This window comes from Tachypleus tridentatus, chromosome 10 (assembly GCF_004210375.1).
Source record: "Tachypleus tridentatus isolate NWPU-2018 chromosome 10, ASM421037v1, whole genome shotgun sequence".
In the NCBI taxonomy this organism is placed as follows: domain Eukaryota; kingdom Metazoa; phylum Arthropoda; class Merostomata; order Xiphosura; family Limulidae; genus Tachypleus; species Tachypleus tridentatus.
The window spans coordinates 169,369,950-169,385,472 of NC_134834.1; the positions used below are offsets into that span (position 1 = coordinate 169,369,950).

Here is a 15,523-nt window from a genome sequence, read left to right on the forward strand (position 1 = left end):
TTCAAGATACATATACAGAAAGACACACATAAACCCAATTGCAATAACCTTGACTTCCTCTGGGGTTAGAGTAAAAAATAAATAATTTACATTTAACTCAATTTTTGGTAGTTATGAGAGCAAACAAATTAACAGACCTAGTATAGAGGTAGGGTAGAAAAAATAAATGTATACAACATAAAAGTTTTACTTAAAAACAGTCTGAAATTTATTTAGGATGTTTTATAGATTATGCAAATGAAATCTGATGTATTTAAGATTAAGAAAACTATATTCAGTCTTAACAGTAATTAATTTGCACTGGGAGAAGTGAATGCTTTCACTCCATTAATGCATAGAAAAGTGTTTAGTGACAATATGTCATTAATAATACTGATTTTTGTTTACAAATGACTTAAAGCTTGTGAAATACCATAAACATATCAGATGTTAAAGTATGGAAACTCTAAAGGTCAATTTGGGGTTAGTTTTTGGGTCAGATCAACTGAAACCATAGCAAGAGAGTTAAGCTATCATTGCAGAGCAATGTTTATAATAATAGCAGAATAATAAGGAATAAATTCATAATAAAAACATATTGGCACTTGGTATACTAACAAATATAACCAATACTATTAATGAAAGTAATAGGTAAATAATATGGAATATTTATGAAACACAGGAATGTTGGTTATTAGCTTGGGCTGTTGGTGTAGAAGTAAATATCTTCCAAAATCTAATATTGTTCTCCTCTTCTCACTAGTGTCTCTTGATGAAAGACATTCATTAACTCTTTAAGAACAGGTAGAAGTGATTATCAACCATTCAATTAGAGTTAAATGCTATATATTTTTCGACAGTTTACCACTACATTGGTTTTCTTCTCACCCAACCAACACACTGAAAATATTCAAAAATAAATAACAAATGTGCATCAAAAAATAAACACATGTACTGGTATGTAACTACAATGAACAAAATGTAAAGTTGTTCTCAAAGGACCCTCTTAAAGGTAAAGATTGTATTATCAGAGTTTTAACCCTTTTAACACTGGTGGACGTGATTCCCAATTAGGGAATGACATTTATGCAACAAAAATAAGGTAACTGTGTTACTCACAAAACCTTATATAAAGTCCACATTTTGTACATAAAAATGACATTATTTTAATTACATCTTTCTAATAAAAATGTTATCTATCTACAGTAGTTATTTGCACTCAAATTGCTAAAATAGTTTAAGTACAAGGTGATTTTCATTTTAAGTAGAAAAAGAATATAAAAAGTTTTTTAAGGTAAATGTTTATATTTTATTTTTCAATTTCTCTACCACATCACTGATTCTAACTATTATAATCAATATACAATGTAGTGAAATAATTAAAATTAGGAAACAGAAGAGAAATATACCTTTTAATTTTGTGTCGAATGCCCTTAATTATTTTCCTTTTATTAAATTCGTAATTTCAGGTATCTTTTCATGTATAATTAAGCTTTAATGTTTTTATTTATTATTATTTATCTTGACATAAGTCAAGATGCTCTTGAGGCATACTACACTGTCCTTGGTAGACATGCTTAACCTTTCAGCAAAATATTTGGACTCTGCATATCATAAGCCTTGAGAACTGATGCAAAATATGATGCATATTAAAATAAATATTTAAACCTTTCAATTATGCATTTAAAGCATAACTAATGCACAATTAACTAAAATATAAAAGTTAGACCTAAATATAGTTTAAACTTTATCTCTAACTATAGCATATTTAGGTAAAAAAACAACCATAAGTGCTGTAGTCAATCAAGCAGTCATCAATACTATAATCAGTTATATGTATTCTGTGATGATGACTGTGTGCCAATTTCAAAATAACCCTTGTTAGATTATAGTGTAAAATGACTTATGTATGATGATTATACACGTAGTGTGTACGTGTGTGCTATAGAGCTCAAACAAATATGTTACAAGTGAGTATCACATGTGTCAGAGGTTTAAAACATTTATTACTTGTTTCAAATGCTTTCATTCAGAGACAGAAATCTATAAAGTGTATGAGTGAAAAGGTTATATAAGCATCACATAGTCTAAACATACATCTATTCAACTTCCATTGTATTATTGAAGAGTGCCAAAGCAAAAGATTTTCTGAGCTTGTTGGTCATGTGACAATATATTTGAAGTTTTAAGTAGTTTTTAAAAGTTTCTTTTGAAGTGCAGGACTTAAAGTGAAATAACATAAATTACAGGGTTTTTTCATTCATGTACATTGATATTAAAAGTGTTTAATTAAATACTGAATGTAATACAATGAATTTTGTGGAAAAATGGTTTAAAGAGGTACCTGTTGTGAAATAGTTAAGCCATTTTTACTGTATAATGTCAGAGGTGAGTCATGCTCATGATAATTTAAGACGTGTTACAGTTAAACCATGTCGAATTATCAGCACTAATTTTTCCATAAACAATCAAAAACTAATTTTATGAAGGTCCAAAATAAAAGATAAAATAATACCTGCAGAACAGTCTTAAATGTGGTAAAAAGAAAACAACATGCTAAACATAATATGTAATGTGTATAAAAACTTTTAAAACCAGTTTTACTATAACTATCTCTTGTAAAAAAACACATAGGATTGGTTAAGGAACTAATAAATAAAATTAAATCTTCTGCAAAACAAAACTAAAAACAAATAACCATAAGTTCTTTAGAAAGAAAAATGTACTATAAAAATGATAATACACAGTAAGGAATAGTATAAGAGCCATTGCTATAAGAAATCATGTAATCATAAGAACTAAAGTAGCTATAATAATGATGTAATGTCATACTATATAGGGAACTGTTATACAGCTGATTTTAACCATATATAATAATAACTTTAACTAAGAAGGTAAAATTAGTGATTGCCAATACATTAAAGCTATTCATTATTACCTTGAACAATATTCCAAGCAGCTCAAGTGTAGATGTGAAAATCTTTATAAGGTGGATTACCTCATAAAATGTTAAAACTCATGTTGTTAAATTTCCCACAAAATTGAATATGTTTTTTTTAATTTGTGCAGTGAAAAAAACCATGATTATGAAAAATTAGAGTTATAGTCTTTTTAGCATAAAATTGATGATTAACCTTTTCTAAACAGGTAACGGGTCAAAGACCATGTCATTGTGTTTGTTGACTAGCATTCAAAATATTATTAAACTACTATTTTATGAAGTTATGTCAATAAGTTTGTAATCAAACTGTAGATTATAATTCAACTTTTAGTACTATACGTTATTTAATTTATTAATTTGAGAGTTAATATTATAAAACACATCTAAGCATCAATTTGTGTGTGTCACTTGGTTTGTTGAAGGCAGCACTGGTTCAGGTTAGATGTTTATGATATTAAAATACAAAGTCTGTAGTTTTGTACAAATCAGAAACTCAAATTATCAGTATGAACAAGCTAAAATATAAAATAAGAACCATTCATCTTTTTTATTCGCTGAAATATCACTCATTTACTGAATCAAGAATATAGTGTCCCCACTCACCCCTTTTTTTTATTCTGTTTATGGCTGAGATATCACTCATTTACTGAATCAAGAATATAGTGTCCCCACTCACCCCTTTGCATTTTTGGAAAAACTACCTTATACACACTTACTTCTGTTTATGGCATGTAAGTCACCAATCAAAAGCTCAAAATGACCTTCTAGTGGCTTTCTTACCCATTTTCAGGTATTATAACATCATTTCATTCTTTCAATACAAAATGTCAAGCCAAGTCTTTAGTGTGCTCAAAATTTCATAATGTTTTTGACACAAATACAGCTTAGTTACTAAGCTTGATAAATTATAGTGAGTTACTAAGCTTGATAAATTATAGTGGAATTCTATGATATCAGTGTAATCATTTATGATTTTTGGTTATTTTAAATATAGATGTATAAAACCTAAAAAAAAAAAAAAAAAATTATGTTTCACATTCTTCACATACAAAATTTGATAAGGCTTAGCAACGTATGACAAGCAGCAAAAGAGTATAAATACCATAACTAGGAGAGATAATTGTTTGCTTTACTTCTTTATTTATTGTTCTATGTTTTAAGAAAAATAAGTTTAAGAACTTGTTTGTAAATACTAATAATCTTTATACATATATAATGTATAATAATTGAAATGTGATTGTATTTTACAAAATACTAGTCCGCTAAAACACAGTCTAAACAGATCACATTGTGAAGACTAAAGGTTAGCTTTATATTATTAGATATGGTAACATGAGTGCATGTGCACATTGTAACTACTGCATTGTTAGCTAGACATGGCTGAAAAGTAAATATAATAAAAGTAATAAATACATATAAATGTAAAATCTTACAAGATATAAACCAAGATATAAACATACATATATATGTATAAGTTCAGTTTTTTATTGCAAATTTGTATGTCTGTTCTGTCCTACTCTCAATTCTAGTAGATTTGGTTATTCCCATTTCATTGAAATGAGATCTCAGGCCTCTTTTATTTATTCAACATTAACTATGTTATTACTAATGTTGTAATTTCATTTTAAAGAAAATATATAAAATAAAAACTATTTTATTTGTTACTAGGATCTTGGAAAAAGTCAACTTTGAAGCTAGGTTTGCGAGACTTCCAGAATTCGAACCTCACAAATCTCCATCTGCCACAGCATCTGTTCCAAATTCTCCTATTGCTTTTGTTCAAAGTTACCATAGGCAAAATATATCTACAGGTATATGATTGTATTAGTTATTACATAAGATTCACAGCAGAATATTTCCATAAAAGTGAGCCTACATCTTTTTATTTTACCATGGATATTGGTTATCTAACTGTTATTGTATTGTATCACAATTACTATATCCTGTTTCATCACTTTAATTTAATGTTCATAATTTTTGTATGTCAGAAAACAAGTACTTACAATTCTAGCTAAAATAGTCATATAGTTATTAAATTTTAAGATCTTGTTTCTTTTTCATAAATAGTTATACAAGTGTAATGTTTTGACCTAAATTTTAATTGGTTTGTTTTTTTAACCCCATTTATTTTAAAAAGTATTCTTGTCATAAAATATCCAGCTTTAAATCAATAGGTGAATTCCAAGATGGTACATTACCTCTTTTCACATAAATAGCTATTCTTGTTATTCTCTATATGTGTGTCACAAGCCTTTTATCTCCCCTCCATTGGAATTGACTGACTCCAATGCATTTCTCATGCAAATTATCATATGTCAACCCTCTACAAATAAGAGTGTGACATATTCTTATGACACATATGATTTTCTAAATTCAATTCTGCCAAACTGTTATTTCTTGTGTGGCAGTACTCATGTTAAATGTTTTGTTTTGTTTTTGGTGTTCTTCATGTGTATTATTTTTGTAATTTTAATAGTTTAATTTCTGAAGTGAGATTTCATTATATTGAATAATGAAAAATAATTTTGCAGTTGGTAATTTTTTCTCAAATTTGAATATTTTATACATTATTGTATTTCTGCAGTTAATTCTGAGGTTCATATTCTCACTTCCGGTGTTATACCTGTAGCAATATTTTCACAGGCTGCAAGTGGGGAAGACTCATTGTTGGATTACTCTGCTGTTATCCACTGTAAAGTTGATCATTATATGGGTCAACCTTCTTCTCCTGAACTTGCCCCGCTAAATCCTCCTGAACAAATGAAAACTGTTAGGGCTGATGAAAATTCAATAATTTTTTACACCACAGTACTTTGCCATGTCTTTTCCTGCCCCTCCTGCAGAATCAGTTAGGCTTAATATGGCATTTTTCGACATTATTTCTCAGGTATCTGATGTTTTATCTGAACCCCCAATTTTTATGATTTCTTGTTATCTTCACATTGACTCTTCTTTTGTCTTTGCCTCTTGCTTTACACATGTAGTTTCACTGCTATTGGGATCTTATGGGTTATGATGTGACTTTGCCCCAGCTTTTTTCATTTATACGTTTATGTGTGATTTTTTTTTACAATAGGTAGCATGTTTGTCACAGTTGGAGCTATAATAAGCACCTAATCCTTTCCTGTCTTTATCTATGTTCTTCCTTGCAGTGGTTTCTCATCTTGTTGTTTTAGTCAGTGTCAATGGACAGGTTGCCAATAGTACTGGCAGCTAACCAATGGGTTCCAATTCAGTGGGAACTTGATTCTGTAATTTTGTTACTCTTTGGCATCTTTCAGTATAGATCCATGAGTTGTGTGGGTTTATCAGAGGGACTTATCCTACTATTTCTTTCCTCATCTCCTTTTTCTTTCCCTGTGACTTAGGATTTTGATACTAGCTAGCATCTGCCCAAGGTGGTAAAAGATTTTCTGTCTCAACAGCCAGTTACATCTGTTCATAATCTTTCTTTAGGCTTTTTGTTGTCCTTATGACAAACCAGAGACTGATGGCATGTACTAGGTTTGGCCTGTCTTAGTTTGTCTCATATTTTACCTTGGAGATGTTTCTTGCTCTTAGGTGGGCTTTTTTTTCAAGGCTTGTAGATGGCCACAAGGAATTTTGCAAATGCTTATTTGCATAAATATCTTGTCACATGTGACCTTCTGTTCTCTTTGTTTTTCATGGGGTTATCTATCTGTTTAGTGCATACTTACTTTCATACTTGCTTTGGCTTTGTATATTTGTCAGGTAGTCAGAGCATTAATTTGTCACTTACATGCTCTTGAGTTGTGCTTTTCTCTTCTTTAAATGAGTGGCTGTTGTTGGTTTGTTCTGAACAGAAATCTGCCTGTTACCTTTATCAGCTGTTCTTGGAGGTGGGCTACAGTGAGCCAAGTAATCAAGTTGGAGACGTCCTTGCTGTAATCTATCCAATATCTTGTTCATTTTGGTGTTTATTCTTTCATCACCCATCTCAGTTGGGCCCACCATTCTCCTTTCAAATTATTTTGATTGATGGGTGTTTAGTTCTGTTACACTCATGAGAGGGGTTGTGATCTCTTGTGGTAGTCCTTATTGCTTTAGGTCAAGCTCATATGCAGACTGTTTTGTGGACTTTCCACAGCCAGTGAAATCAATCAAGGGGCTTTTTGTCAGCTCATATTACCCTCCCTCCTACCATTGCTAACAATCAGTGTTGGCAGTTAGACACAATATGCATGTATATTGGGTATCTCACTTCCCTCTGTTTATCCAGATATACACTTTCATGGATTCATCCTTTTGGGGAATGGGGGCATGGGTGATCAACAGAAAGATTCAGAGTTTTAGTTTGGGACTGATAGGTCTTATCGTGTCACTATCTTGAAGTTTCTTGCTGTTTGTATCCTTGTATGTCAGGTTATGAGTGCTTTTGCTCTTGTCATGGATTGCATTCCTGTCCAGATAAATTCTCTCTTATGGAGTGGTCTATCAATTCTTTTATTTTCCAGTGGCTTTGACTTCATTGGTGTTATCCTCACATTGAGACATTTGCTATGTCTCTCAACCACAAATTCTCTTGGTTTTGGTCTTCAGTCCCTCATCTTCCCCAGGTGATTTTTATCATCCTTTGCACTTCATGTTAGGTCCTTTTTATAGCTTCTTTCTGGATATTTCAGCCTTGGTTTCCATAGTTTCTCCAACTCCCAACTTCCTCCTGTGTTACCTTTTGCTCTGACTTCATTCCTTGTTTCTCTGGGATCTTCCTGTCCTCTGTCTTCATCCTTGATTTTCCTTTGGTTATTGGTGAGGAGATCTGGCTTTTTTTGGCTTGTTTCATTTGTCCTTCCTTTATGGAAGTGTTTCACTGTTCTTTGTTACACAAATTTCATTACTTGAAGTTTGGATCAGGGATCTTCTATTGCCTCAATCTCAGATTTTCAGACAACCCTGTTCCACAGTTTTCATGATGTTTTCTTGCTTTTGCAGATATTTACCTCACCTACATTTTATCTGTTGATGTATTCTTGCTAGATTCATTGTCTGCAGTTACATGCTGCCCTTTGAGGCTGAAATATTTTTGTGGTCCTGAACTACCTCACTTTGCTTATGTTTGGATAACTCCCAGTGCTACTTGTTTCACCTTTTCTTATGTCTTCCTTCCTTCTTCTATTCACCTGTGGATGTGGGTAGTCTGTTTATTTGCCTTTGATGTTTTGTGTATTCTTTATCCTTCTATGTATCTTCTCCTTTCTCTGGATGGTTTTTCCTACTTAACTTTTCATTGGCCTGTGATAATAACTTCTCCATTTAGCCACTTTCCATTCTTTCCATTTCACTCCTTTATCCTCTGCCAGATTCATATAGATGTTTATATCCTGAACTTGATCTTCTCTGTTAATATTACTGCACAGCTACGTTCTTTGGCTTCTTTTCCCATATTTTCTTCTTTTGGAGCCTTTGTCTATGTGTGATTTTTCTCACTATACATTTGCCAGTTGGGATTAATTCTTAATTTGATTTGTTTATTCCTCTTAATTGTCTTCCTCCTGTACTTTGTTCTACGTGTCTTCTCAACCAATTTGACCCCTTACCTTTTCATTAGTATTTCATTTTCATCATCCCTTGGAGGTACTTTTTCAGTTGGGCATGTGGATTACCTATGATATGTTTGTTTCTCACTACTTGCATTGGACTGAGGTTTTCTTCTTCTGAAGGTTACTGTCTTCTACCTGTAGCCATTCTTCAGAATTCACTGAGACTTTGAGTGAGTAAGTTATATCTTCTTATTTTATCCTTTTCCCTTTTACTATTGATCACTATTTGTATCGTGTTCTGTGGTGAATGGTGCATAACCAGGTATTCTTCTGCTGATCAAATCCACACTGTAAAACCATGTTGACTTACACATTATATTTCCATAGCTACACAAGACAAACTGCAAAGATGGGGGTGCTCCATAAGATTGCTTGTAGGTATATCCTCATGATGGAATTTTATCAAAAAATGTGCCCATCCCAGACTGTATTTATCTATGGATTACTTGGGTTAAACAGAAGGGAATAGCTGTCCATTCCTGACATACCTTGTATTGGGATCTCTCATCCTACCCCCACATGAATGTTGATTCTCAGTGGTTGGATTTAGGATATAGAGTTGAAACAATCAACACAAGTTCTCACACATGTATTACAGATACTATATTCCATCCTCAATTATGCTTTTGTTACTCCATCAGCATTGTGGGTTACATTGAAGGTGTTTGCAAATTCATATGATTCTTACCTCTCTGCTATCCCTCAATTATTATTATTTTGAGGATGTTACTGTGCTTAGGGCAACTCTGGTTAATTTTAATTTTGAGGGAGATGGTTCTACATTATACAGACAACATTTCAGTATTGGATATCAGGTTCCTGGATCAATCTGACAACTTTTTATATTAACATGTATCCCATTCATTGGTCTGAGGGTTTCTGATTCCCTTTGGCCTCCTGAACTTGAGGTTAAATTGGTATGACCCTTTTTTCTTCCCTATCAGATGGCTGAGTTTTGGATTGCAGTTAACTTGCTACCAGTATTATTACTGGTATTATTTGTACTGGTATAGTACTGGTATTTATTTATTTCTTACCCTCCACATGGATGTTGGTACTTTATTGCCATATTTTGGATTATAGTTTACATACTGATGGTATTATCCTCATCCCACCCCCACATAGAAGTCAGTTACCAATGGAATATGTTTGGATGTAGTTGGCTTGCCAAGTGTGGTCCATCGTGCCCTCGACACTCTACACCTAGAACACATCCTTTTAATTTACACTCTTTTATTATTTTTTTTATGATATAGTTCATAAATATTATATGGTTCAGATCCCTCCCTGTCTGACTTCAGTTCTCCCTCAAGTGGATGTACTCCTGCATTTTCTGCCCATTTGTGTAACATTTTTCTTCAATGGGCAAAGAGTATACTTGGTTCAGAGTGTCCTTCAGACACTTTTAAATGATTCTTCTTTCCTTCCATTCCCTTTTTCAGTGTGGGGTCCTAGCTACTTATGTGAGAGAAGATAATGTACCATATTGAAAGTTATAATTTTCCTATACTGAAAATGTATTTCTGAGAAGTATTTAGCTCCCATCACATTTCCTCCCCTTTGAAAACTGGTGCTTCCATCTTTAGCCAATTCTCAAAGTGATAATTTGGTAGAATTAAACAGAATTTCATCATTTAAGTATGCCACACACTTACTGGTGGAGGATTGATGCATGATTTGCATGAGAGATGCATTGGAATTGGAGAGATATAAGGCTTGTGGGATTTGGAAAAAACAAAATTTTGTGATGGTAAGCACTGAATGAGAATAACAATTTATGTGAGTAAAGGTAAGTACCTATAAAAAATACATTTTCAGTACAGGAAAATTATAGCTTTTAATTGAACATTATTATTTTAGTTTCCCTGAGCTGTAATTAGGAAAGCTGTATAGCTTAAACTATCATTAAATTAGTTTCAAGCATCTTTACAGGTAACAGTATGTTTATATCTGTTGGTTAATGTGAGTTGCACTTTTGCTTGTAAAGAAACATTTATAATATTCACTATATATTTTTGACAGACAGACTATTTCTCCATTATTTTGTTTCCTGAAACTTATATCTTAGTTATTATAGGATTCAACTGGAAATATATATATATGCTAAACACAGAAACTTAGTTCCTATCAATTTGTAAGCCAAGGTTTTAATTCAGATTTTGAAATTTTTTATGTGAACTATCTTGAAAACTAGGAAATTTCAGGTGTTAAACTGCAGAATATCATATCCAGTTATAGTGACTTCATAAACTCCAAATATCAACAGAGATAAGTACCATAGATTTTGTTGAAATATTGAAAGGTTTCAACAGGGAATTAGATTTTTAGTTTCAGAAGAATTAAGTTATGTACAGTTTATAGCAATATTTAAAATGTTTCAGCATGGAATTGGATTAGTAATGCCAATAAAGATGAGTTATATAAATTTTGCATAACCATACATTAAAAAATTTCAGCATGTAGTTATACATTTACTGAAACTTTTCTTCCAACTGAGCAAAAAAAAGTTTTTTTTATTGGATAGTATTTCCATAATTTGTCGAATGTGACAAATAAAATAGTTTAAAACTCTTTTCCTATTTGATAAACAAATGGTCAAATGTGTGAATAACTAAGTGTGTTTCATATTTTTAGGGCAAGTAAAAGTTTCAGTTAATAGCATTGATAGTAAATCAAACCATTTGCTGAATCTGCTTAATGTTTGGGTAAATAAATATTTCAAAGTTTTTTTTTATTACTGAAACATTTAACATTTATCTGGCTTGATTTTATTGTCTGTTGCATTTAATAGTTCTTTTTTGTTTCTTTTTGTGAACCTGATAATGACCGAAGAAGGTCAAAATACTGTTCACTCCTCGATGTAAAAAAAAAAAAAAATTATCAACTCAAACAAGCTGTTTTTACATATATAATAGTTCATTTACTGAGGCCTGGCATGGCCAAGCGCGTAAGGCGTGCGACTCGTAATCCGAGGGTCGTGGGTTTGCGCCCACGTCGCGCTAAACATGCTCGCCCTCCCAGCCGTGGGGGTGTATAATGTGACAGTCAATCCCACTATTCGTTGGTAAAAGAGTAGCCCAAGAGTTGGCAGTGGGTGGTGATGACTAGCTGCCTTCCCTCTAGTCTTACACTGTTAAATTAGGGATGGCTAGCACAGATAGCCCTCGAGTAGCTTTGTGCAAAATTCCAAAACAAACAAAACAAGTTCATTTACTATGATTCTATAAATGCATTTTCCTGGAATATTTCTGAGAAATTATTACACCTATTAAAAATTGCAGTTTGTGAAACTTAGTCTCCATATTTTCATTTTACTTCTAATTTTGTTTTTTGTGACTTTAATGCCCTCAAAAATATCAGCTTTTGGAGTTTGAATGTATTTTGGAATTTTGTTGAGATCATCATGGTTGGTTTGTTATTCTTGTATGATAAATACTTTATTGATGTTTTGAATATTTTGGAATATGTGTTAGTCTGTAAAGCAAGTATATTTTTCAAGTCCTCATATGTATGAGTTAGTTTTATTAATATGTCTGAACATTATCTACAGCAAATGAAAATGGAGAAGGAGGAACCAAAGGTTCTACTAACTGTTCTGGTCTGAAAGGTGAAATTCAAAAAACTCCAAAAAGTGCCAAGTGTGAAGGAAATAAGTTTTTTGGGCCAAATTTCAACCTTGATGTGGAGAATCATTCTTATAAAGGTGGTGATTTCTTTAAACATTGCTAAGTTTTTTAAAACAGACTTACATTGATATTCAACGAAAGACAGTACTTACAACCTTGTTAATAAAGTAGTTGCAATTACATGTTGTTCCCAAAATATCTAAAAACAAATTTTACAATGAGCATTTGTTTACATTTAATGAATCAATTATTATTAGTTGTTGAAATATTAAATAGAAAATATGATGAGACAAAAAAATTGAGCATATGTAATTCTTGGCTTTTAGAACTAACAGAGGAAGTTTATTCGCCTCGCACACCCAGAACACCCAGTGAAGGAGAGAAAGGGCAGTCACGAAGAATTCTAGACCAGCGAAGGCAGTTGGTTTTACAGTTGTTTCAAAAAGAAAGTGCCTATCCAACAGGTAAATATGATAAACATTAATATTTCTTTTTTAACATGTAATCTTTGAATGACCCAAAGATGAATATATTTACTGTTATAATCAGAAAGTAACGTACTCTGATACAGTTTCAAGGAATCTTTTCTTTTTAAGTTGTATTATGTCAAACAGAAAGGTAAAATATTTAGCACTTCTAAAAGTATCAGATTATTTCTACAAATTCAAACAAAATTTCTGTTAAAAAATCTTTTCTTATGTCATTGACAGTGTGCATGTTGAATTAAAACCATTTCATTACCAGGAGAACTCACAATGGAAAAAATTTTTTTTTTACTATAGTTAAATAAATACAGTAAAAATACAACTGTATCTCAGCACTAATGAGGTTTGGAATCATGAGAAGAGGTAGGCTTGTGATATGTGTATCATATAGGCAGGGTGCTAATAAAACTTTGATGCATAGAACTCAAAACTTATAGTAAAGTATAATAATTTTGAAAATAATATATTTTTAGTTTGTTATTAAACATCAGTATAGATTCACAATGAAGTTAGTTCCATTTTTTTGACTCAGTTTTAATTTAGTATTTTATATGTGTTCCAATTAAAAATTCATTCATGGCTAATAACCTCAGCATCTTTCTCAGCTAATAACATTTTGTGTGTAATGTTTCATAGTTGCTGATGTAAAGATATTACTTTGTGTGTAATGTTTTTTGTGGGTGTATATGGGTTTGAAAACTGATATTTTGGTAAGTAGAAATGGCCTGACAATCTAAACAAGCAATTTTGTAAATAACATTGGCTTGATATAATATGAATTATGATTTTGGGATGGAATAACATTTGTATGAGCACATAGTTCTAATATCAATATTTTTAAGACTCTTTGGATCTTTTCTGAGATGTCATTAATATATGTAAAGAAAATTTATTATTCATATTCATTATTATTAGTTATTGATTTATCATTGGTACAGTTTTCCATCTTATTCTGTTGGATGTTTGTAACTGTTTAGGTATCTGTTCCTTGAAGTATAAATCTTATTTCTAATTATTTTACTTGGTCTCATTTTTTACTGGGATTAAACTTTCTACATGTAAATATGTCTGAACTACAACTTACTGACAATTAGGTGAAGAAAATTAAAATGTAAATGTCTGTAAGTATGTGTTGATTTATAGTATACATCATTTTTAAGTTTTCATTCTTCCATGTGAGAAAAGATAATATTAATAAATGTTCTCTTTCTATTGAAAACTGAATGTTGTTTGTTTTGTTTATTTAAGTGAAAATAAAACATGCCAACAATATCATTATTTAACACAGTAAAAAACTTGCTAAAGTATTGTCACTGTATGTCCACTGATCTATGAATTACTGCATTTACCATGATTGATGAGACTGGAAGGCTCATAGCTTTGCCATGAACGTTTTTTATAATGTTGATAGTTATACATGAATTAACTTGCTTCCAAACAGAATTTTAACAGTTGAAAAATGTACTCAATTTTTATTTTACATCTGCCAGATAAACTTAACTGCACTATAGTTTTTCATCAATGATTTGTTAGCACACAGTTATAATGTTAGTAGGGTTAATTTTACATTTCAGTTAATTTTTCACATTGTAATTATCATTTCCAGTTCATCCTCATAATTTAAAAAGCACCCATTGAGGTGATTCCACAAAAGCTAAAACATTTTGTTGTTTATAACATTGTAATAAAGGTTACTTTCCTTTATTTGGCATCTATAGTGCTGGAAAGTACGTAACTTTGCACATTACCAACATAGCCTGCATCATAGTTTCAAGTTGATGAGGTAGCTTTATCACTTTTGAAAAATTTTTGAAGATGTGATAATACCTTTCATTTGCTTTGTACAGTAAGGAAGACACAATTCTTTAGTGTACATACTTATAAGTTTATATCTTTTTTTTTCATCTTTCTTACCTAAAAATTGTTTAATATTATAGAACAGCTTTCCTGTTCTAGCATACAGACTGGTCTTTTGGAGTCTGTTTACTTCCAATATGATACTTAGCACATCTCGTATATGAAGCTCCTCTTAACCTTGGACTGTCCTCTACTGCATTTTCTGTGTTGGCTCTTTCTTTGTCTGGAGACATGTTTAATCCCATTATTCAAGCTATGGGTTCAGCACTATTGGCCGTGAAGGCATAGGCTTTGGTTCAGTGGGAGTTAGCGTTTTATGTGGGGCCTGGTTCTTCTTCTCCATGTGAGGTGGTGCAAGCTAACAATGAGGGACATGAAGAGGAGGAGGAATATGACCACATTTTTATTGTTTGCTGTGCTTTCTTTTCAGGCAACAGTGGAGGATTTGACTTTCAACACCATTCCTACATTTGATTACTCAGGTTTACAGTATCTTGCAGCTTTCTCCTTTGTCATATGATCACCCCCTCTCTTATTATGTGAGTCTCATTCTTCCCTCTTCTTCCAGTCATTTTGACTTCTACAGCTTCATTGTATTTTTCTCTTCATGTTGTCTATTATGCAATGTCACATACTCTGTTTGAAGATTTGTCATTCTGTTTCCTTTGTCTTCTTTCTCTTAAGACCTATTTTCTTCTCCTGTTGGCATCAGATTGACTTAGGTCTGACCTTTTAGCCACTGATGTTTCTTGTACACTCTATCACAGTACCCTGTCTTCTTTACTAAAACCTCTTCATCCTGGGAAGGAAAATTTTTCTCTCCCTTGTCTTTGTCCCTTCCATCTCATATTTTTATTCTGAATTAGGTCCTGATCACCTTTTGTGTCCTGTATAAACATTGCATTGCTATACTTCTCCTATATTTTCTTTTCAGAGTTCCCATTCATATTTATTTATTTCCTGGAATCCTGCTATTTCTCTTGGTTTTTTTTCTTGCATCAATGTTACAGGTTGAATTCAGCAGCTTAATTGGTTGGCTTGCTCTTCCTTTCTCCAGCAAAAGACATCAAAAGT

At 31.9% G+C, this 15,523-nt stretch overlaps 1 protein-coding gene across 1 annotated transcript in view; it reads left to right on the forward strand.

Moving 5' to 3' along the window:
• Window positions 1-15,523, forward strand: part of LOC143230884 (uncharacterized) — a 103,022-nt gene that overhangs the window by 81,015 nt on the left and 6,484 nt on the right. The window contains 3 exon segments of the mRNA XM_076465177.1: window positions 4,589-4,731; window positions 12,032-12,184; window positions 12,434-12,571. Of these exon segments, the coding sequence (XP_076321292.1) occupies window positions 4,589-4,731; window positions 12,032-12,184; window positions 12,434-12,571 (434 nt within the window).